Raw genomic sequence first — 24,668 nt, 5'->3', positions numbered from 1 at the left:
ATGCTCCCAGTCCTATATGTCTCATAATAATGTCTCACGATCCGTATATACCCACAGGATTTACGTTGACCTCCCACCCTCCATTGTTGCACGTGTTCGTTGCCCCATGCTCTTAACTCGTACTGCCTCACCATGAAAACTTTCGTATTCACAAGTTCCTTGATGGCAATCTTCTGGAATTATCTAACATTTCCCACATTCTCTAATCTTACGGATTTTTAACTTCAGGACCATGTTATAGTCAGTCAAACGGAAACAGAAAACGTTCTCTGGGTGTTCAATTTAGGCGCCCAGTCACATTCTCTATCCTAGTTTAAATGTATATACTCTTTTTTCCGTCCAAAACACTTGAGGCGTTGCATTCTAACTCAGGTGTCTTCCCAAGGTATTCGATCCGAAATCTCTCCCAATCTTGCAGGTTACCTATAATCGCCTCAGACATCTTGCCGAATTGTAGTAGTTTTCGGTTCGGATATCTTAGAAGACGCTTGAGGTCGAGTGAGAGAGGAGCTTCTTTTTTCACATGATTATGATCAGGTGTGTTTTGAAATAACTTCCTGCTGCAAATACCCTTTGTTCCGTCCACAACACTTGAAGTGTTGCATTCTAACTCAGGTATCTTCCCAAATTATTCGATCCGAAATCTCTCCCCATCCTGCCAGGTTACCTATAGTCGCCTCAGACATCCTGCCGAATTGTAGTAGTTTTCGATTCGGATACCTTAGAAGACACTTGAGGTCGAGTGAGAGAGAAGCTTCTTTTTTCACATAATTATGGTCAGGTGTGTTTTGGAATAACTTTCTGTTGGAGCATCTTCTTTTATTCTAAAAACATAACCTAGCTACGCTAGACAACGATATATGTGTACACATATCATACATATATAGGAATGACAAAAAAAAATAACGTTCCTTTAAGCGCTAAGGCAAGGCAACTAATTTGTGATTGGATTAAAGAGATGACAAACTTGCACAAAAATAAACAGCAAAGGATGGCATAAGAGTTCATTGCAAACTTCTAAAACCTGCAAAAATTATACTTTCAGAAAAAGACTCGTTTAATAGAAAATAGCCCTTTGTCAATGTCCAAGCAAAAGCACAACCTCCTGGAGAAGGACTGTCGGAACATTATATAGTAAAATCTAAGAGTGTTAAACTAACTACTAAATTTCCCATGAACATTCCAATAAGGAACAAGGGATACTTCTCTCGTTTTAATGAAAGCAGTCCGATTAAAAATAAGGATCAATGATAAGGGGTCTCGTTTTGTATGCTGAGTTCGAACGGGGTGCCGCATAGCGACAACACTTGGTAGAGAAATTTTAACATGGCGAGATACATCACAAATGTAGCCAACATTAGTAAGAGGATAACGACCGCTAAAAATTTTTCTGGTTTTGCGTTAGGATTTAAACTCAGGCGTTCGGCGTCATAGGCTGACATGTTAACCTCTGCGCCAAGGACTTGCTTAATCGGAAAGACTACGAACATGACAGAGACGAAGCTCAGAGTCAGGTCTTCTACTAAACCTGCTGTTATTCTCTTACTTCGCTTGCATTTAGAAAACCAAACCAGGCTTAACTTTTCGATCCCCTAAAAGACCATACTATATCATATTTTCTTCAAATTATTGTAAATAAGTTTGGTCGTAAGAAATGTGATCTAAATGTCAATCCTAAAGATGAAAATTTCATATGAAATCCTCCATATGTATACAAACTCGACTAGAATATAGTACAACATACTCTAGATATCACTTAAAATTCTTTGTATGTATAAACAGCGATCGTGCCTTCCCATTCATTTGGACTGTTTGTGCACTGCTGTCTTTGTTGTTTTTTTACATATTTTTTTTTTTTTTTTGCATAAAATTATTCACTCTTTATGAATTTGAATCGAAAATACAACGTACACCAGTAGAAATAGTTTCTATTCACACCTGAATTACTTTTTAAATTCTCGATATTTTGGGTGAAATTTCGTTTTAATCACCGCTTGTCGGGCAAGATACTCGTATTATCTTTGTGTGTTGCTCTAACGTTTTTTTTTCTTTGGAAACAATAGAAATTTACATTTTATTTATTTAGCTGAATGTGAATGTTTTATTTTCTATAATAACGGCCCATATCTATTGAATGTCGCTACTTCGCCGCTGGCATTCTCGATAAATGTGCTTACAAAAGACCAACGAAGACGGGAGCGGTAAGGTTATTGGCTGACCTATATGAATTGAAACAAAGACGTCAGCTGCAATAGAACAAAATGTTGGTTAATTTATAGAAAATTTACTCTTAAAAGAATTGACTACAAAATATTGTTGATTAACATTATTAGCTGAACAAAAACTATCATGTTATCTTCCAAAAACAAATATGCCTCTGTTTTCTTAGCGATTAAGAGCAAATTTTTCTCATTCGAGTAAATTTTGCCCAAGCTTATAAGAATTGTTGGTTGACTGAGTTACTTCTCGAAAACAACTGCAGAAACTGCAGTTCAGTGAACCTTTAGACCACATTTTAAAAAAATATTGATTTAAAAATTTTGTTTGTTTCTCTGTCGAGGCGAGCTCAATGATCGGAGATTTTCTTTGCAAATGGAAAAGGAAAGCCAGAGATGGCAACACACACCAACTACTATGGGACGCATTTCGTCTTTGGTTAGAAGACTTTTCAAGCATATTAGGTGTGATGGCTTCAAGGGCCGTGCGTTGGTATATTCTATTTGAATCGTATTTATTGCGAAAACGCCTCTATAATACAATTATCACATTAATCACGCTCGACAACCCTGTCTATAAGCTGCACTTTTTCCCAATGTTTGTGTTTTTGTGTAATGATGCTGTTTTATACCCACCACTGTAGGAAAGGGGGTTCATTCATTTAGTCATTCCGTTTGCAACACATCGATATATCAATTTCCGACCCTACAAAGTATATATATTTCGGGTCGTCGTAAGATTCTAAGACGATTTAATTATGTCCGTGTGTCTGTCCGTCCGTCTGCTGTAATACTCTACAGCCTTCAATAACTGAGATATTGAGCTGAAATTTGGCACAGAGACGTCTGAAATTTAAAATAGTGAATAGTGTAAGGCTTCCTGACATCTGACCTAAATATGATTCAGGTCGGACTATATTTGGATATAGCTGCCATATAGACCGATGTCTTGATAAAGAGTATGAAGCCAATAAATCCATTATTTTTTATCCGATTTCGCTTAAATTTGAAACAGTAAGTAGTTTTAGGCCACCCGCCAAATATGGTAAAGGTCGGACTGTATTTAGATATAGCTGTCGTATAGACCGATTAGCCGATTAAGGGTCTGAAGCTCATAGAAGCTTTATTTATTACTTTATTTATTATAATGCTTGCTTTATTTTTTATCCGATTTCGCTGAAATTTCAAACAGTGAGTAGCTTTAGGCCACTTTACATCTGGCCCAAATATGTTTCAGATCGAACTATATTTGGATATAGCTGCCATATAGACCGATCTCCCGATAAAGGGTCTGAAGCCCATAAAAGCTTTATTCTTTATCCCATTTCGCTGAAATTTGAAAAAGTGAGTTTTTTTTAGCCTCCTGAGGGATCTGTGTCGAGTGGGTAAGGTTGGGTAGTTAAACAGTTGACGTTTGTGTAGTGTGGTCCCTGGTAGGAGTTGAGGCGGCTGCATCTGCAGGATCGTAATTGAGCCATAACAACTCTGGTTTGCCGTTGGAGGTCAATTTCTTCAGGTGCAATAGGAGGCGGTCGTTCTCCAAAGACTACATTCACCCTGTAGCTATTAACCGCATCTGCTACTGTCTCTGTATGAATGTCGTCAAGACCCGCTTGATATACCGCTCGATCTAGAGGTTTCTGGGCGGTGGATGCCTATCCACAAGATGATGATTTGGATGGTCTCTGGAAATAACCACTGTTCCTTAATGGAATGGTTATGGGAAATTTAGTAGAGGCATACCCACAGATTAGAGTTACAGTTTCTACATTCCCCTGAACCATTTTTGTTGCAAGCACCTAGAGTTTGTGAATTTTGAACTCTCCAGCCTTGTCGTTAAGACATCTGCGACAGTTGAGGACCGTTTTGGCACATACTACCTTGCTCGGGTAATCTTCCAGATATGACCAGTCCGAGTTCCTCAAACTACACCCCTGAGCCCACCTGATCGTCTACTACGTATAGAAGTTACCGTACCTTCTATAACTTAGGGATGACAATGAGCATCACACAGGCTGGAGCTTTGAGCTCCAATCTGTGTGATGTTCTTCGTTACCATAAGAAGGTTAGCTCGGAACTGGGAAATTTTATTGAAAATTTCAAACATGTCAATCACGATCATAATTGAAAAAAAGTTCAGATTCAATTAAAAAATGATTGAATAAATTAATTTTTTAATTGAAAATTTCCAAAATTTCATTCACGGTCGTAATTGAAAAGAAAGTTCCGATTCAATTAAAAAAATGATTGAATCAATAAATTTTTAAATTGAAAATTTCCAAAATTTCAATCACGATCGTAATTGAAAAAATTCAAATTCAAATAAAAAAAGATTGTATCAATTAATTTTTTAAATGAAAATTTCATAAATTTCCATCACGATCGTAATTGGAAAATGTTTAGATTCTATTAAAAAAATTAATGAATCATTTAATTTCTTAGTTGAAAATTTAAAAAATTTCCATCACGATCGTAATTTGAAAAAAAGTTCAGATTCAATTAATTTTTTAATTGAAAATATTTTTATTCGAGATAATTTTCGAGATATTTTTATACCCTCCACCATAGGATGGGGGTATACTAATTTCGTCATTCCGTTTGTAACGCCTCGAAATATGAGTCTGAGACCCCATATAGTATGTGTATATTCTTGATCGTCATGTCATTTTAAGTCGATCTAGCCATGTCCGTCCGTTCGTCTGTCTGTCGAAAGCACGCTAACTTTCGAAGGAGTAAAGCTAGCCGCTGGAAATTTTACACAAATACTTTCTAGTTTAGTTGGGATTGTATATGGGCCAAATCGGTCCATGTTTTGATATAGCTGCCATATAAACCGATCTTGGGTCTTGACTTCTTAATTCAATTCTCGTCCGATTTGACTGAAATTCTGCACGTGGTGTTTTGATATCACTTCCAACAACTGTGTTTGTGTTAAGTATGATTCAAATCGTTTCATAATCTCGTATAGCTGTCATATTAACCGATCTTAGATCTTGACTTCTTGAGCCAATAGGACGCGCAATTCTCATCCGATTTGTTTAAAATTTCACACGAGGTGTTTTGTTATCACTTCCAATAGCCGCGCTAAGTATGGTTCATATCGGTCCACATTTTGATGTAACTGCCATATAAACCCATCTTGAGTCTTGACTTCTTAAGCCTCTAGAGGGCGCTATTCTCGTTCGATTTGACTGAAATTTTGCACATAGTGTTTTATGTAGAGTATATGTCACCCTGATAATGTATCAACAATTGATACATTATCAGCGTCTGGCGATCTAAAGGTGTCGAAACTTTTTAACGCCTATAGGATATTTGACTCAGACACAATTTACTCAACAACCCCTTGTATCAAGCAAAGATACTTGCACTAAGAAAATTAGTGCAATATGGGATAAGCATAAATTTCTTTTTAGATAACCAGTTCGCCATTAAATCACTCCAGAACGTATTCTGTATCTCAACGTGATTTTAAACAGTTTGCCAGTCACCTGTATGGGATTTATAATTTTACCGACAATTTCTACGGTTGAAATATATGCTTCTTTTTGACTTTTCCATACCTCCAACTAATGTGACATCATTAAATTGGTAAACAAAAACGTCATCATATTTCGTAAGTAGGACAAATTTAAGTACATAGTTTGTATGTATGTATGTCTGCAGTAGGAATTTAATAATACACCGGCCCCCAAAAATAAGTTTAAAAATACAAAATATTTTTATTCCAGAAAATGAAAAAAAAGAACACAACACTGCAATCGTGTTTACCGTACCACATCTATTATTTTTCTAGCCAAATGAGATGTTGTCATACTGGTTAATTATGCCATACTGGCAGTCTGCGCCTACTACAAAAAAAATCAAAAATGCATACGTTGCCTAGGTTTCATTACACTTGGACTAGCATTTGTTGCAATGTGTTGTGTTTACTGGCTATTATGTATGCACCAGCCATTTGTGTATTTTTCGAAAATTTTTAGGAATGTTTTTTTTCCATGAGTGCTGCTTGTTGGTGGACACTAAGCATTTTTCTTCCCTAAACCTTTAACTTTTGCTGTTCTTGTGCCATAAACAAACATCACACAAAGAAGGATAATTTTAAGGGGGTGTTTAAAGCCATAATAAAAGAAAGTTTTAAATATTTAGATTATTTTTGTTCTCTTCTAGGGGGTTTGTGGATATTTCTTTACAATTTGCGTGAGTACTGCATGAATGTATTGTACTAAACATGTGTTCATTTTGTATGCAAGCTTGACTATTTTCAACATTGTGCATGTTTATGTGTACACATTTCATGGTGCATAACATACTCATACATACAAACATACATATGTACATATCACAAGCTTTTACTAAAAGAATGAAACGTCAATTAAAATTGAGAAGGACTTTTATGCGAAGCTTAATTTTGTTGTTGTTGTAACAGAGGTTTTAGTAGAAAATGGTATTTCAACACAAAATCTGCGCAAATTATACGTTGAAATTTGATTTTTAAAGAAAATTCACAAAAAACTGGTTTTTGATGAACATTTTTGAAATTTTTTCGTAAGATTTCTGTACATGTAGTAGTTTCTAAATATCTTTAATATGGAAATAATATACCCCGATAACGTGATTTCATATATGCATACTCTACAAATAGCCCCCTGTTCTCCCCATACGCCTTACTCCCCTCAATGTGGAATGCAAAATATTACCCTTTTTTGTTGAAGCGTAGGTTATGTCCGTTGAGGCCATGGGTCATTGTGAATAGGTACAATATTTTCTTTCTTCTTAAGTCGCAGGTGCGAGTATGAAACTTCCTAACCTACCATCTTACTTTCTCTTCTACTAGGCGGTTCCTCAACGAATCTTTATGTACCATTTAAATTACAGCATGAAAGCACTTAGGCCTGACTGGTTTCATTCCATTTCATAATGGAATATAAAGTCACGCAGTGGCTTCACTGGTTTCAGCCTTCCTCAAGTCTCAAAAATAAGGAAAATTTAATCCGTCCTTTGTGCGCTTTTTTTCCGTAACCAACACGCAAGGTATGTCCCCTACATATGCAGTGCAATGCGTTGGCAATTAGGAAAGTTAAGGGCTGGAAGGAGGAAAGAGGGATTAGTGTTTATTGGTATTCGCCTTAAATTTCTGAACGTCAATGTCGGTGGGTAAGACATTAGTCGGAAGTCGATTTCACATACGAATGGTTCGGGCGAAAAATGATTTTTCTCGGTAATGCATGGTTCGATCGACTGGCTAATCAGTTAATCAAAGGGTGTGAGTTCCTGGCAAGTCTTGTGTTCCTGGTGAACATCCTAACATCTGGGATAAAAACGAATATCACTGGAACACACGCCATGAAAATAACGATAGAGCTATAAATCGCTACCCACATTCCGACGATGTTCAGGAGAAGCAATAGAGTTGGATAGACTACTGTCCCCAATCAACACCATCGCTCTCCGTTGAACCCGTTCAAGTAGCTCCAAGAATGATTTTGGAGGTCATGTCCATATATGACAGTTATATTCCATCCTCGGCCTGATGTAGGTAGTATAGATATTGAGAAGATCGGAAGAGGTGAAATATTTCTTGCACCACACAAGAAAACCCAAACACTTGAATGCTTCTTTCGACACTTCGAATGCGTGTTTTGACCAGCGGACATGACATTGTATCTTCATGCCCAGAACATCAAGAGCATCTAACTTTTCAATATCTATACCGTCGATAGATATCGACGATTGTAGTGGGTCAGTGAATCGCTTGTGAGACAAGACAGCACTGCATCCTCTGTTCATTAAAGTCTACTCTGTTCATTCTACCCCTCTCGGAAATGGCCAACAAATCCTGGTAGAGCGTCTCACCCATAATACGCCACCGGTCCACAATTTATTGAGGACTGGGCCCATGGTCGAATGGATATGAATGACACAGACTACTGTCATCGGCAAATGAGTAGACTGGATTCGAAGTCTGACCCAATAGATTGTCAATGAAAATGAGAAAAAGGGAAGGTGAAAGGACAGAGCCTTGTGGCACACCTGCGGTCAAAGTATACTCATCTGATGATGAGAGAACTTCTCATAACAAAATTTTGAAATTTTCGAGACAAAAATAAGGCTATTACAGCCGTAATAGTACATACCGGAAAAAGATATATATGGGAGCTATATCTAAATCTGAATCTACTTTTTCCTAGTTCATTTGTAACATTTTTTATAAGTTAAAAAGTTTGAAAAAGGTGGCTTGATGGCAAATAATTTTTGAATGAATTTAAGATTGAGATGGCGAAAAATGGCATGTTATTTAAAAAAAAATTATATTTTATTAAAAAGTTTTCGCAACTACTACCAAAGTTGAACAGAATATTCCGCTTTTAAAAGTAAAATGAATAAAATGCATGCATAGTTGTCTCAACATACATATAGAAAATTCATAACATCTTGAAGCATTCACCCTTTATTTAGAGTCAAATGTGCGCGTTTATGGCATGTTCTTCTCGCTCTGTGGATGGTGGTTTTTCTGTTTACAAAAATATCACACCACAATTACCCAATCCCAAACGGCAATAGCACAACCGAACATAAACCATACGCATTTAAGTCTACAATATACAAAACGGCTGACCAGACAATCTAACCAAAAGTTGTTGTTTAAATAAGATTTGTACGTTTTGCCTTCATATGGATGGTGGACGACGACGCACTTTTGTGGGTCCCGTTGTCGTCTTTATGTTCATTCTTGTGAAATGTTTTTTATTCATTTCTCTCTGCCGGTGTCGGTGCTTGTGCAGAGTGTAGTTGGGTATGGAACAAGATGCGACGACATGGCTATTTTTAAAAACATTTCCCAACTTAAGTTTATTTTCTATACGAGTTGGTCAGGGAATCGATTTGTGTTTTGAAATACATATTGTACGTAACGAATTTTTTCGGTGCAGAATTTTTATTGCCAAGAAGTTATGTACTCGTATTTACGCACATACAAACACTTATTTGTGTGCATTTGTAGGGCTACTCGATCCTCCAAATGCACACCGTTATTTGTTAGTTTGTTTATTGTTGTTTCTGTTTAGCAGTATAAACAAACAAACTCATTTTCATTGCTGCTGTGGTGATACCAAAAATATATTTTGTATGAAAATTGTTATTGTACTTGCTGCCAATACTACTACTACTCTGCTACTCATGGTTTATGTGATGTCAGACATCGTCACAAAAGGTTAATCAACTTTTAAATGCGGCTGTTGCTGCTGCATAGCATATAACACACATTTTTCTGCTGTGGCAGACTCAGAGATATGTATTTCAATTGACAATAAAAAAATTTATGTGATTTTGTCACACACTATGGTTGTCGACTGCTTAAACAGATGTCTGTTTTTGCTGCGGTTTGTTTTCTTTGGGATATGTTATCCTTCTTGATAGACCTGGCAAACTATCGATAGTCGCAACATTCGATAGTTTTAGTAATATATATCGATTAACTATCGTTAATTACCCATCTACTATATTTCAGGCAAAAATGAGAACTAAAAATCAGGAGATCGATTTATATAGAAGTAGTATCAATTCACAGACCAAATAAAACCAAGATTAATAAAATCAGTTGGAAGTCATGAGGGTAATCATTGTACAAAATGTTAACCTAATCGGATGAAAATTGCGCCCTTTATAGGCGCAATTCATTTTAAAAGATAAATTTAATTTCGCATCGTTTATTTTTGTTTAATTTTTTAAAAAAATTAAATTTTCCAAAAGTATCCATCGGAAAAATATCAAACGATATTCAGTCAAAAAATTAAATATCGATATTTCGACAGCTCTACTTCTTGATGGCCTTAACCCACCACCGAAGGTTGGGGTATATTCATTTTGTCATTCCGTTTACAACACATCGAAATATCCATTTCCGATCCTATAAAGTTTATATATTCTTGATCAGCGTAAAAATCTAAGATGAACTAGCCATGTCCGTCCTTCTGTCTGTTGAAATCACGCTACAGTCTTTAAAAATAGAGATATTGGGCTGAAACTTTGCACTGATTTTTTTTTGTCCATAAGCAGGATATGTTCGGACTATATCTTGATATAGCCCCCCATATAGACCGATCCGTCCATTTAGGGTCTTAGGCCCATAAAAGCCACATTTATTATCCGATTTTGCTGAAATTTGGGATAGTGAGTAAAGTTAATCCCCTCGACATACTTCTGCAACATGGTACAAATCGGTCCAGATTTGGATACAGCTGCCTTGTAGACCGATCTCTCGATTTAAGGTTTTGAGCGCATAAAAGGCGCATTTATTGTCCGATGTTGCCAAAATTTGGTACAGTTAGTTGTGTTAGGCCCTTCGACATTATTGGGCTCAGATCGATCCAGATTTGGATATAGCTGCCATATAGACCAATCTCTCGATTTAAGGTTTTGGGACCATAAAATATGCATTTATTGTCCGAGTTTGTCGAAATTTGGGAGAGTGAGTTGTGTTAGGCTCTTAGACATTTTTCTGTAATTTGGCCCAAAATCGTGACGAATTTGCATATAGCTGCCATATAGACCGATATATCGATTTAAAGTCTTGGCCCCATAAAAGACACATTTATAATCCATTTTCTCTGAAATTTGACACAGTGATTTATGTTAGGCTTTTCGACATCCATGTCGTATATGGTTCAGATCGGGGTTTTGTTTGATATAGCTACTAAAAAGATCAATATTTTGTTATATACAATTGAACAATGACTTGTACTTATTAGTATTTGGTCGAAATCGGAACACATTTCGATATAGCTGCTATGCATTTTTCTTCGGATTTTGACGAAAGGTTGTTGAAATTAAGTTATGTAAGAAATATTGTTTTTCTGTCCCTTTTGTTGCTTGACCATTTTGCAATTTTTTTGTTATCATTATTTTAAGGTAAATAGACAAGACTTTTTATCAAATAACAAATGGGTTAAAAATAGATTAAAAAGTCATTGATGACATTGAACCTACAGTGATGTGCAAAATTGAAGCAGCACTCCACATACCTATGCAAAGATGATTGAAATAACAGAGAAATAGTTGTGCTTTCAAAATTTTACAGCAAATGTCAAGCTTATAGGTGTAGGCAAGTTTTTTTTAATGCAAGCAGCTCTGCCGAAAAAAATAAGAAAATCTAATTTACAGCAAAAAGAGATAAAAGAAAGAAAGATACACATATTGCAGGATTCACCGAATAAGGTTAAGCCAAGCGATCAACCGACATATTTTTTTTTAATTTTGGCAATACTTGGAATTTAGGATGTCAGGTTGTTCTTTTTTTACATTCATTCATTTTTATGACACTTTCAATCGGCAGTTTTAACATTCTCAATGATGTTCATGTGGCCTATCCACTTTATGTTTTCGCAAGTGACCTAACCTTCTATTAGTGAATCCTACACGTATTGGAAGCTAAGACTGCCGGAACCTATTTACGTGCATTACGCCATAGTTTTCTTCATGCAAACTGCATTCCATTGATAGCAGAATTCTCCTTGCTGCATGTTCTTAGATAATACTCATTTTTCTACATTCAACAGCGCCACCAACCAGTCTATGCGTGAAGTTCAAATTCTTTCTCAATATGTAATTTAGCCTATGATCACACAGTTTTCAGCCGAAACGGTAGCTATTTTCCCATCAATGTTGGTCCTGAGTACTTCCACATCGTCGGTTTGTTGGCATAGACCAATGACTTGAGGTACCCCCAAAGAAAATTGCCTAGATGAGGTCACATCGTACGAACGAGGCGGCCAATCGGCCATTTTGAGATAACATGCTCATTAAACATAATCTTCAATAAATCGTTTGTAACGTGTGCTGTGTGGCTTGTTGCACCTTGCTGGTGAAACCACGTGTCGTCTAGGTCAATATCTTCCAATACATGGCAAAACTAATCAGTGAGCATGGTGCGGTAGCGTTGTCTTTTCACGGTGACGTGACGATTGGCATCGTCGACGGAGAAGAAGGGCCCAATGATGCCGCTATTTTTTTGGTAAATGAAGTGTGGATTCGTGAAGCACAAGTATATTTTCACCTATAGAAGTGGGGATAAAATGACCTCTGTGTTTCGGTGAATCCCGTCGTATACTGTAGAAAATGCGGCTCCATCAAAAGCTTCAACATGCCCTCAGTTGTCTCTGATCTTACTTTCCCTGTTATTCAATTATATGAAACCAGATATTCGTCGGGATGGACAAAAAATACTGCAAAAGACTTTTGCTTAAAAATTTTAATGTTTTTATACCTCTCCCCACCACTGTGGTACAGAGTATTATAAATTTGTGAATTTGTTTGCAACGCTAAGAAGGAGAAGAGCTAGACCCTTTGTTAAGTTTACCGATCGACTTATAGTCACTTCCTGATTCGATTTAGCTATGTCCGTCTGTTTGTCCATGTATTTTTGTGATCAAGGTACAGGTCGCATTTATACTCCGATTATCACGAAATTTTGCATATGTCACTTTTTTGATCCAAGGACAAATGCTATTGATTTTGAAAAAAATCGATTCAGATTTAGTTTAGTTCATCTGATATGGAATTTTAAGGCTGTAGAGCCACAATTTTGGTCAAATATTTACCAAATTTGGCACGAAGTGTTTTATTTGGCGTCTACATATGTGTGGAAAATTTCATGAAAATTGATTCAGATTTAGTTATAGCTCCCACATATATCTTTCATCCGATATAGCCTTTTAAGACTGTGGAATCCACAATTTTGGTTCGATCTTTACAAAATTTAGCATGAGTTGTTTTATTTGGCGTCCCATTACATGCGCAAAATTTCAATAAAATCGGTCCTGATTTTGATAAAGATCCCATATATACATTTCATCCGTTATGGACTTTTAAGGAAGTTGAAGCCGCAATTTTGGTCAGATCTCTACAATATTAGGTGTGAGATATTATATTTGACGGTGTAGGGTATTATATAGTCGGCTCCGTCCGACTTTTGCCTTTCCTTACTGGTTTAGTAAGGAGTTACTTTACTATACATAACTGGATTATAAAACTGTAATAGCAAGCCATGCTCCAAGAGTTATCAATTAATATTTATTTTATAATTTCATTTAAATTTTTTTTTATCTGACGTGCGGAAACGTTTATTTGGAAAACATCTTTGATCTTTTTCCTGTTACTTAAACAAATCATTGCGTGGGAGTGAGTAAAGAATGACATTTTTAATTGGTGTAACGCTTTTTATTCCTTTTGTTTTTGCTGTTCTTCAATTTTAATTGGATGTTGGATGTTGTGGAAGCAATGAATTAAAGCACATACTCTCGTACACACAACCACCCACCCACCCACCTTCTGCTGTTAGGCAATCACAAATTTTTCAATGCATTTTACAGCCGTTATGAACTCTCGTTTTCTTGTTCAGCACTTTTACTGTTTAGTTTTTCTTCTTCTTCTTCTTGGCTAATCATCTGCTTTCTACTAAAAACAGAAAATTCTTGATTGCAAAAATATTTATTGCAAATGTTTTTATTTCAGTTATGGTTTTAGTAAGCAGCGAATGGCAAAATAAAAGTGAAGATGAACAGAAATCGTCCTCTGCCGTCGTTGGTGCCACATCAGCTACTGGAACAGCAGGAACAACCGCCCCCATCACCGCAGCAACAACAACAACTACGGCTGTTGCTATTACATCAACAATATCACCACCGGCAACAGCAACAATTGTCAATACTGATACCATTGTTGAGAGTATAGCATTGGAATCGTCTTCGGCCATCAATACCAATACGACAACAACAGCTGCTGGTACAGTAGGAGTAGGAGGTGGAACTGCTGCTGACGCACCCACACCAATATCAACGCCAATAATAAAAGCTGTAGCTGTAGCAGCAAACGATAAAAACAACGAACAACAAAATAAAGATAAAAACTCCTTAAGAACAGCAGAAAAAATTGCATGCAATAATAACAAAATTAGCGATAAAAACGACAACGACGACGGCGGCGGCGGCAAAGGCAAAGGCGAATGTAAGGAAACGTCCAGCAACAATATAACTATTGAGGCGAGCAATTTAAAAGAAGACGATTTCTTGGCATCCGTCTTAAATTATAGCAATATCAAAATAATGGCCGAGAATACTAAGGAGACCGCTTTGAAAGAGGAGCAGAACGAACAGCAACAAGAAAAAGAAAAAACCACAATAGCCGAAACCACAACAACCATCACCAATAGTACTGAGCAACTACAAGAAACTCTTTCAAATATCATTAGCAGAGGAGGAGATGTAAATGACTCCTCCGTTAAGGATTTGAATGAGTCAAATTCTACTCCGAATTCAAATACAAATACCCTGCAGCCCTCGGTTACGGTGAAAACACAAAGTATTCAGAACACCAAACCAACACAACCGATCAGTTGTCCCTTCACATCGCAGGATTTAAGTAGTGCTCTAGAGTCGGCATGGAATGCCTCTACTATTTCTTCATCAGCTAATAACACCACAAATAGTTCAACGGCCGCAGCTGGTTTGCAGCCGAATTTTCTTAGTCAATTGTCGTTGACGGCAAATGTAGCGGCGGGCCTGCAAAAGACTGCTGCTGGCAAACAACAGTTGAATCCATCCTTTGCATCTCCCAATGCCATGTCATCGTCATTGTCATCGCCCTCGTCGGTGGTGTCGCTGGTGGATAATCCATCATTAACCAAAAATGATAGCAATCTCTTAGAGGCCTCTTCGAATAATAGCGCTGGCACCGCCACTATAGTACCTACTTGCATTGAGAACAACAACAATGGCCAAGCAAAAATCGTCTTAATATGCGAAGGCAACTCTCATCCGTTTCAGGCCAGAACCATTACCCTCACCCCAAATGTCGAGTGCATGGTTGGTCGTTTGATTGCGAAGAGTAAGGCTGCCGAAAATAATGCTATTTTCGATTGTAAAGTATTATCGCGAAAGCATGCCGTCATCTGGTATACGCCCGATGGCAAATTTTGGGTTAAAGATACAAAATCCTCCAACGGTACCTTCATCAATGACAATAAACTGGGCGATGAGGAAGCCGAATTGCATTTTGGTGATATTGTCAAGTTTGGCGTTGATGTTGTGGAAAATTCACGCAAAGAGGTGCACGGTTGTATTATAGCCTGCGTTAAACTATACTTGCCCGATGGCCGTGAGGCCATCTCAATTGATTCGCCCGCCCATCATCGTAGTCCCTATTCAGGCGAGGGTCGCATTAGCTATGACGATTTGCATCGTTTGAATTTGTACATTCAAGAGACGGCACAACGGGAGAAAGTTTTGGCCTCCAAACTGTGTAGCATACAGAATATTTTGGATGCCACACGCAAAAATTCCGCCCTGTGTTGGCAATCGATGATAACAGAAGATCAACTGCTGCATCGTATACATTCGCTGGAGAAGAAATTGTCATTAATGGAGAAAAATGTGCCTGAAAATGTCTTAAGAAATGAGGTAAGTAAAACACATTTACAAATAATAAAACAAAAATCTACAGCTGAATTTAAAGAATGGAAATATATTGAGAGAGAGAAAGGTTCAAAAAAATCCACAAACGACAAATAGAGAGCGGTATGGCCTTAGGTTAGGTTGAAAAGAGGGTGCAGATATTAATGCGCCAGTAATCGGCTTGTTGTGCGTTCTAAGAACTATAAAGTCACCTCTAAATAGAAAATTTTAAGTTAGGAATTCCGTGCTACTTACAAAATCCTTAATTGTTTTCAATACCACTCCCTTAAGTTGGTTCATGTCTGGTATTGTGTCTCCACCTAAGTGCCGGTATCTGTTAGACACGAAAGCCGGGCAATGACAAAAGAAATACTCCAACGTCTCATCATCTTCCCCGCATGCCCTACACATGCTATCACTTGCCGTACCAATTTTACATAAGTGAGCTCGTAGTCCTATTTGTCCCGTTATGATACCAATAGCTATACTGACCTTCTTCTTGCTTCCCTTCAGTAATAGGATGGGAAAACCGTCGCTGAAAAATTGTTTCTAATTTTCTCGCCATGATTCTAACTCAGTTTCATAGGCGGGCGGACATGCTAACATCTGCTCTACGGTGGCTTCCTGCTTGATTTGAGCAGATCTCTCAAAGCATTTACACTAAAATGGTAAAAAAGTACCTTTTTAATACCAATTAGCCAACTTATTTATCATCCCTGGTCTCTACTGAACTCTCTCACTCTCATGGAAGCTTTCTCTTTCTTTGACTTTTTCTCAGTTTTACCCAGGATTCACTGAATAAGGTTAAGCCAAGCGATCAGCCGATATACTTTTTTTTTAATATTTGGCAGTACTTGGCATTGAGGATGTCAACTTGTTCTCTTTTTACATTCATTCTTTGTTTACGTTTTCTCCTATATGATGACATTTTCAATCGTCAGATTTGACATCCTTAATGATGTTTATGGGGCCTATCCACTTTGTGTTTTTTGCATGTGACCTAACCTTCTATTAGTGAATCCTGAGTTTTACCGCTACTGGGAGGTATAACGGATTTCTATTCCAACAACATGCCAACATAATAGGTCTGTTCGCATACTTTTTCTTATACTTTGCTTTATTCTCTTCTACTAATTATTTGAATAAAACAGTTGGTTTTCAAAAAACATCTGGTCGATGCTGCAAATTGTTGGTGGTAAAAATCCTTGAACAGAAATTTAGGTTCGGTTAGGTTTAAGAGGCAGTCTGCCACTCATTCCCTTAGACGTTTTCGTCCATTATGATACCACAGGAACAGAAGAAGGAAGATGCCTCCTAGTTCCTACCGTTGAACCATCCAAAAGCCCAATAACTTGCGAATGTTCACATCCGCTAAATCAGACAGGTTCTCAAAGAAATGGGAACCTAAAGTGGAACTCCTTCTAACTGCTAGTGCGGGACACACACACAGAAGGTGTTCTATAGTCTCCTCTTCCTCGATGTCCCTACAGCTTCTGTAAAAGTCGTTGCTGGTAACCTTCATTCTGTCAGCATGTTTTCCGATCAGACAGTGACTTGTCATGACGGACACAATGACTGAGACGTCTGTTCTAGCCAATGACAGCAAAGCAGTAGACCTCTTCAAGTCTAGATGAGGCCACATAGTTTTGGAATGCTCACAGCCCCCTCTTTGTAACCATCTATCATTCGTTGCACTTCGGGCCTTGTCCTGAATACTAAGCTCGATGAGAGATCTGCGACAGTGGAGGGCGGTTTTTGTGTTCAGAAATACGTTATCCAGGGATTTAATAGCTGCCTGGCTGTCTGAGAAGATATTTATGCCAATCGTCGTAATGACATATCTTAGCCATTCCACCACTACCTTAATTGCAAGAATCTCTGCTTGATACACACTGCAGTGGTCGGGTAACCTCTTCGATATGACCAGTTCTAGATCTTTAGAGTATGTAACTTTTGTTAGGAGGGGAAACCACCGCTGAAAATTTTTTCTGATGGTCTCGCCAGGACTCGAACCTAGGCGTTGAGCCTCATAGGCGGACATGCTTACCTCTGCGCTACGGTGGCCTCCAGGGCTAGAAGGGGAGCCATTCGTATATCCGTGATCTCCGTGTCGCTGGACAGCCATCACAAATTACCGTGCAATCCCATGGCAGCCGGTTGTACTTACCGCATTGTCCCGATGAAATCTTTCAGTGTACAACAACAACCGTGCACGAAGCTACAAATGTCATCCGTGGCGCCAAGTCGCGCAAAGCGCTGGTTCCAAACCTACACTGATGCTGAAGAATCTGGATCTGCCTGGAGTCGATTACCTTACAACTGTCCTCAGCCTATCCGAACACTAATACAGTACTCGATGTTTGGAAGATGGACAGTCTGATCCCGCTGCTGAAACCTGGAAAAGACACGAGCAAGGGGGAGACGTACAGACCGATCTCCCTTCTCTCATCAGTAGCCAAGACGCATGAGGGACTACTCCTCCCGCTCCTCTCGTTGGACAATTTTCATTCGCCGAGCATCAGCATGCATTTCGAAGGCTGCATAGCACTACAACTGCTGTACATGTCATCACCGTACACAAAAGTACACTTGTTGTGCTAACAAAAATACCTTGGGCTAACCATCTAACGCTTTGGAATATTATGGCTAAATAAATTACTACGACCACTGATGTGAGGCTAAGGGAGTTTTATATTTGGTCATGTGACGGCTGCGGACACTTTGTAACATTAAAGATATATGTATCCGTTCACAATTGGCAGACTAATTTGCATTAATTTTTTCTAATCCCACTGTGTCACTTGTTTAACTGCCCAGCAAGACCCACTCAATCCCATGGCAGCATCTTCCCTCCTTAACAAATTCAAAGTAACGGTGTTGGTTTCATCGTAGCTTCCCGATGAGGATGATTCCATAAACACTTAAGAAACCGATAATTGCTCTTTTCTTGGTGTCTGGAAGGATATAATGTTTAAATTTTTCAAGAATATAGAACAATCCGACACGAGTTAAAATTACAACTGCTGCCATGAATTTTCATTAAAAGTAAACAAAATTGAAACAAATTTAATAATTACCAATAAACAATATTTTTACTTCTTACTTACCTCTGAATTTTTGATCCATTTTGGCGTTACCTTTTGTATTTTTATGTAACGGCTGCTTTTTATAAAACAGCGGACCTTTACAAAACATCGGTTCAAAGTTGCAATTTTCTGCTGGCAAAAAAAGCCCCAGTAGAAATTTGCAGGTGCTCTATTTTCTAACTATCAAAATTTGCTCTCTCTCGCGCTCTCTTCTGCTGGCAAATCAAATACGCGAACGACTTCCAGTAAGAATCTGTGCAAATTTTTGAGTTCCCGAACACAGCTATAGTGTGTGTATCAAGAAGAAGCACAGCGTCTACTCGGGCTCACAATAGTGCTGCCATACTTGCAAACTGTCAAAATAAACCATAACATACGATATCAAATCGATTGGCTTTCTGTGTAGGGATGCCTCTATCACATATAAATTTGAAGCTTTGTTCACTAACACAATCACAGTTTGTATTCAAACGTACAGCATCTGTGATAAAGTTTAATTACTGCGTTAGTAAACTTTTATTTTGCTATTTAAAGTCTATTTTTCTAAAGAAACATTCAAAAAAAGTTCTCTTTGCAGTTTAGTATGTATGATATTCATACAAGTCATACATATATATTTTATTGTTTTCATCACTATATGTTGTTTGCTCTTTCTCTTCTAGGTTCTTAAACTTTTGGATGATAAAAATTCATATCAACATACAGCCAAAGAGGCCTTACGCAAAGTTTATCAAGAACGTTGTGATGCCATGCAAATGCTAGCCAAAATGGAATCTGCGTACACTCAATCGGATAATGAGTGTGCATTGTTGCGGGATCAGATAATGAACTCCAAACAGACGTTACAAGACGTCAATACGCGTCTTTTGCATCTCGAAACTGAATACAATGAATACCGAGATGAAGTGACGCGTCAACAGCAGGAGGCTAAAGAACGCGAAGAACAGCGAATTGTCGAATTAACCGAAAAATTGCGAGAGCGTGAACTAGAATGTGAAGAGCTGAAGAAGAAAATATCCGAGTTATTGATAAAGCGAGCCGATCTCTTGGATGATGAAGAGAAGATATTAGAAAAACAAGCTATAGAAAAATTGGATGCCGCCATAGCCGATATGGGTTTGGATGATTACGATGACGACGACGATGATGATGATGACGATGACGACGATGATGATGATGAGAATGAGAATGATGAGATCGTCGTCAATAGAAAAAGCCAATTAATTGATAGTGAGGCTAAGGATGATTTGGATGCCTTAAGATCGGGCAAAGGTTCTAATAATGAGTGTGGCAATCCTTCTGCTGACACCAAGAAACAAACGAATTTAGCTACGAAACCTCCACTTAGCTTGACTTCCATATTTGGTGATAATATCAATGGTATAGAGAACGAAGACAAAAAGGTAACATTCCCAAAAAATCAACTAGACCCTTTTTTATACCCACCACCGCAGGATAGGGGGTATATTCATTTAGTCATTCCGTTTGCAACACATCGAAATATCAATTTCCGACCTACAAAGTATCGGATCGTAGTAAAATTCTAAGACTATTTAACGATTTTCGTGTCTATCCGTCTGTTGTAATCACTCTAGAGCCTTCAAAAACTGAGATATTGAGCTGAAATTTGTTACAAAGTCATCTTTTTAATGCACGCTGGTTAAGTTCCTGAATGGGCCAAATCGCACCATATTTGGGTATAGCTGCTATATAAACCGTTCTGCCGATAAAGGGTCTAATGCCCATAAATGCTTTATTTTTTTTTATCAGATTTTGCTGCAATTTGAAACAGTGAGTAGTCCAAGGCTTCCCGACAACTGACCTAAATATGGTTCAGATCGGACTATATTTGGATATAGCTGACATATAGACCGATCTCTCGATAAAGGGTCTGAAGCCCATAAAAGCTTTATTTTCTAACCGACTTCGCTGAAATTTGAAATATTGGTTTATTTTAAGCTTTCCGACATCTGACCTAAATACGCTACAGATCGAACAATATTTAGATATAGCTGCATATAGACCGATCTTCTGATAAAGGGTCTGAAGCCCATAAAAGCTTTCTGTTTTATTAAATTTTGTTTAAATTTGAAACAGTTAGTAGTTTTAGACCTCCCAACATTCGACCCAAATATGGTTCAGATCTGACTATATTAAGATATAGCTGTCATATAGAGCGATCTGCCGATAAAGGGTTTGAAACCCATAAAAGCTTAATTTTTATCGGATTTCGCTGAAATTTTAAAGCCTTTCGTTATATAGGTGCTATATACAAAGAACCCTCGAACGCATTTTTTTCCGATTTCGTTGAAATTTGACGCAGTGACTTATGTTAGGCTTTTCGACATCCGTATCCATTATGGTTCAGATCGGTTTATATTTGGATATAGCTGCCAAAAAGACCAAGATTTTTTACAAAATTGTACATTGACTTATATTTATTAGACCACTCAATGTCTGTGCCGAATAAGTTATCCAATATTCACCGGATTGTGACGAAAAGGGGGGTTTACATATATACCTGAGGTGGTGGGTATCCAAAGTTCGGCCCGGTCGAACTTAATGATTTTTTACATGTTTTTAACTCGTGCTTGTTCTTATTTATTTTCATATTTTTTCTTTAGGATAAATCTCCTAAAATGTCTAAATCTAAAAAGGCTAAAATGTTGGCCTCACTAGGCCAAGGCAAGTCATCACCTCCCAAACGAGTCAAGGAGTCGACCATTATGAAATGGCTACAAAATTCCGATTTAAATAAAAATGAAGGCTCCCTGGATATCTTCAAAGCCATCTGTAATGAGAACGAAGAGGATGAGGCAGCAGATTCTAGTGAGGACGACAACAACACAGACAAGAAGGAGGATAATATTAAATTTAGGGGAGTAAAAGGAGGAAAGGACCATCACCAATCTTTAAAACTTTCAGCGAAATGTACCGATTTTACGGCTAAATTAAGAAATGTTGAACAAAATCTGAAACAACTCGAGGCCGAAATTGAAAATCGTCAAGAAGGAGAAACAACGGATGATGAAAAGAAAGAGCTATCCAACATTGAAAAGAAGGGAAGTACAACAACGGTAAAAGATGTTTACGATTTCGAGGAGAATAGTGAAGACGACGACGACGACGAAGAAGAAGTAATTGAATGTGTAAGTGGTGGTGCTGCTAAACGAAATGGTGATAAGTCAACCTCCAACTTGTCTGCCACAACTACAGCTTCATCATATAAGGTGCTTTCCAAACGTAATAAAAAGTATCAATTGCTAAAGTCGAGTGTTAATATGTTAAGAGAGGCTTATAATGAAATTAAGGATACGGTAAGCGAAGAAACCCTGGAGAGTGGGAAAAATTCACCACCACCCTTGGTCAAGCTGCAAGGCCATAACGCAAAAAGTCCAAATGCGGCAGCGACGTCGACCCACAGCAATCGATTACTGGAAACTCCCGACTCCTCAAGAACCTCATGTGACGAAATTGATCTGGACACCGATAGCATAACCGACGAAGTTGAAAGCCTAAATTCCCCTGTTAATAGTTTATCACATAGTACGATAAAACATGAAGTCACCACCTCTTCGCTACACCCCAATAATTTGCTGGAAGAACAATTAAAAGAATACCAAGTACAGGTGGGCAAATTGAATGAGAAACTGCAACAAACCGAATTAGAGGCCCACCAGACACTGGAAATAATGCAAATCGAATGCGATGATGTCAAAGAGAAAATGTTAACTCTTAATAAGACCATAGAGGCTTTGAAAGAGGATAAAAAAGCTTTGGAGCAAGTTATCAATGAGAATAAAAATAATGTCCATAAATGTGACAACCTAACTGCGGCGACAACTTCAAATTCGCAAGATTTCTATGATGTCATAGGCAGCAACCAAAGCATATTGCATGGGTTGGTGGAAGATGTGGTGGTTGTTGAAAACGATATGGCCGATATCAATATTAGTGCTCTGGAACGTGAAGAAGAATTGATTGCCTACAAAGAGCGTTTGGAGGAACAACAAAAGCAAAACATTGAGTTGCGCAATGAAATTGCCACACTAAAGCTAAAAGCTGGTCGAAGCGCTGCTGTTGTTGCCACAACTTCAGAGCTTTTGCTAAAACGTTTTTTGCCCTGTGGTTTTGTTGTTTTAGCTATTATAGTATATTTTATATCAACATATTTTTAAGTAATACGCGCTTTCTCTACATATTATTAAATATTTTCGTTATTAAATCCTAAATAGAAGAGCACTGACTTATTTCAACAGCCGGCTAACGGTCGCCAGATCCTAGATTCCAGCTCCAAGCTCCCAGCTCCCGACTCCCTATTTCCCTTCTCTATATCTAGTATGATCTAAACTCAAATCGAATGACTTTTACTGTCCTTTAACTGCTGTTCACCCCCTTTCTCCCGCCCAACTATCTCCTCTTTCTCCTTCCAACCAATACCGCACGAATATTTAGAAATTTCGTTTGTCATCGTCGTCCAAGTCGTCTATTAAGGAAATTTTCAGTTATTAATTACTAATTATTATTATTATTATTATTATCATTTTGTTGTTATTAGTTTGTCCTTTAAAATTTTTACATATATTTATATACACAACAAACACATACATAAAAGAATAATATTTAAAACAAAAAACAAATTGAAACGCAATGAGAATATATGGCATATATTTAAATATATTGAATAAATTTAACTAAAAATAAAACAAACAAAAATATAGAGAAAATTATATATAAAGGAAAGGTAATGAATGAAAGTAAAATAACAAAAACAAAAAAATAATGCATGCTATAAAAATAATTCAAATCATTTTTATACATTATTATTATATATATATACAATATAAATTTAAAAAAAAATCCAATCAACAGTAAAAAGAGCCATTTAAATAGATTAACTAATAACTCATAGACACAAACCACATAGAAACACACATACATCATGATATTTATAATATACCATAAAAAAAACAAAAGGCCTGTATGTAAAATGAGAGTTTAACTTTTTCTAAACCAATCTCTACTAATATAAGTTTTCTTTTACACTAGAATATTATTATTATTACTATAGTTTTTGTGTGTTGAATGATTTTTTTGTAAACACAATTTTCAAATGTCTCATGAGTGTTTTTTTTTTCACCAGAAATGTGTCATACCAATTTGTATAGAACTTGTAGTGTAAATTAACCTGAAGCTGTATTTGAATTATCCGTTTTTTTAACGTGATTTTGAATGCTTATTTAGAAATTTAACATACCCATCTCTGTATTCTTGAATAAGTGAAAATATCATTATGCTATGAATGATTAAACAACGAGAGAGGCAAAGCTTAAACATCTACATATGTAAATGCCAATGAAGCAGACTAACTCTGTAGATGGCATATATTGTCTTGTTTCTGAAACGAGAATGCGACCCCAAGCTAAAGAATACGCCTAACTAGATTTTCGTCTTCGCTCTTAAATAGTTCAACAAGCAACCCATCAGGTCTTATCGTCTTGTCCTGTTGTTGTAGCAGTGTGTTGTACATTAAGGCGGCAGTCCTGGCCGATGAAGGATTCCATTGGATCAATCCGGTACGTACAACCGGCTGTCGTAGGATTGAGGCGGTATGATAGGTTAGGTTGGAGGGCACATGACTAGTAATCTCGTCTACTAGCCCATTCTTTCCGAGTCCTTAGGTTCGCCTTAGAAAAAGGTAGAAGAGATAAAGAAAACACAGATAACAGTACAAAACAGCAACAAGTAAAGCAAGTAAAGTCCAAAGTTCGGCTCGGCCCACCACCTCGGGTGTATATGTAAACCCCATTTCGTCACAATCTGGTGAAAATTGGATAACTTAAGCACCCAAATTCGGCATGGACATTGAGTGGTCTAATATATATGTCACTATTCATTTTTGTAGAACAAAATATTGG

At 37.4% G+C, this 24,668-nt stretch overlaps 1 protein-coding gene across 7 annotated transcripts in view; it reads left to right on the top strand.

Annotated features, from left to right (window-relative positions):
- LOC106084394 (sarcolemmal membrane-associated protein) overlaps positions 1 to 23,763 on the top strand; it is a 32,295-nt gene extending 8,532 nt beyond the window's left edge. For 3 of the 7 annotated variants that reach the window (XM_013248047.2, XM_013248048.2, XM_013248052.2), the window contains 4 exons: positions 6,387 to 6,416; positions 13,728 to 15,670; positions 19,413 to 20,153; positions 21,375 to 23,763. In XM_013248047.2, the coding sequence (XP_013103501.2) occupies positions 13,730 to 15,670; positions 19,413 to 20,153; positions 21,375 to 22,928 (4,236 nt within the window). In that variant the 5' untranslated portion in view covers positions 6,387 to 6,416; positions 13,728 to 13,729 and the 3' untranslated portion in view covers positions 22,929 to 23,763. Of the gene's footprint in view, positions 1 to 6,386; positions 6,417 to 13,307; positions 13,395 to 13,727; positions 15,671 to 19,412; positions 20,154 to 21,374 lie in introns of those variants that run through there. The other 4 variants (XM_013248046.2, XM_013248049.2, XM_013248053.2 and 1 more) reach the window with 2 other exon arrangements.
- The last annotated feature ends 905 nt before the right edge of the window (positions 23,764 to 24,668 follow it).

Source organism: Stomoxys calcitrans, chromosome 3 (genome assembly GCF_963082655.1).
Source record: "Stomoxys calcitrans chromosome 3, idStoCalc2.1, whole genome shotgun sequence".
NCBI classification, from domain to species: domain Eukaryota; kingdom Metazoa; phylum Arthropoda; class Insecta; order Diptera; family Muscidae; genus Stomoxys; species Stomoxys calcitrans.
The sequence above is the reverse complement of the archived record's forward strand: the minus strand, read 5'-3'. Positions and strand labels throughout refer to the sequence as shown.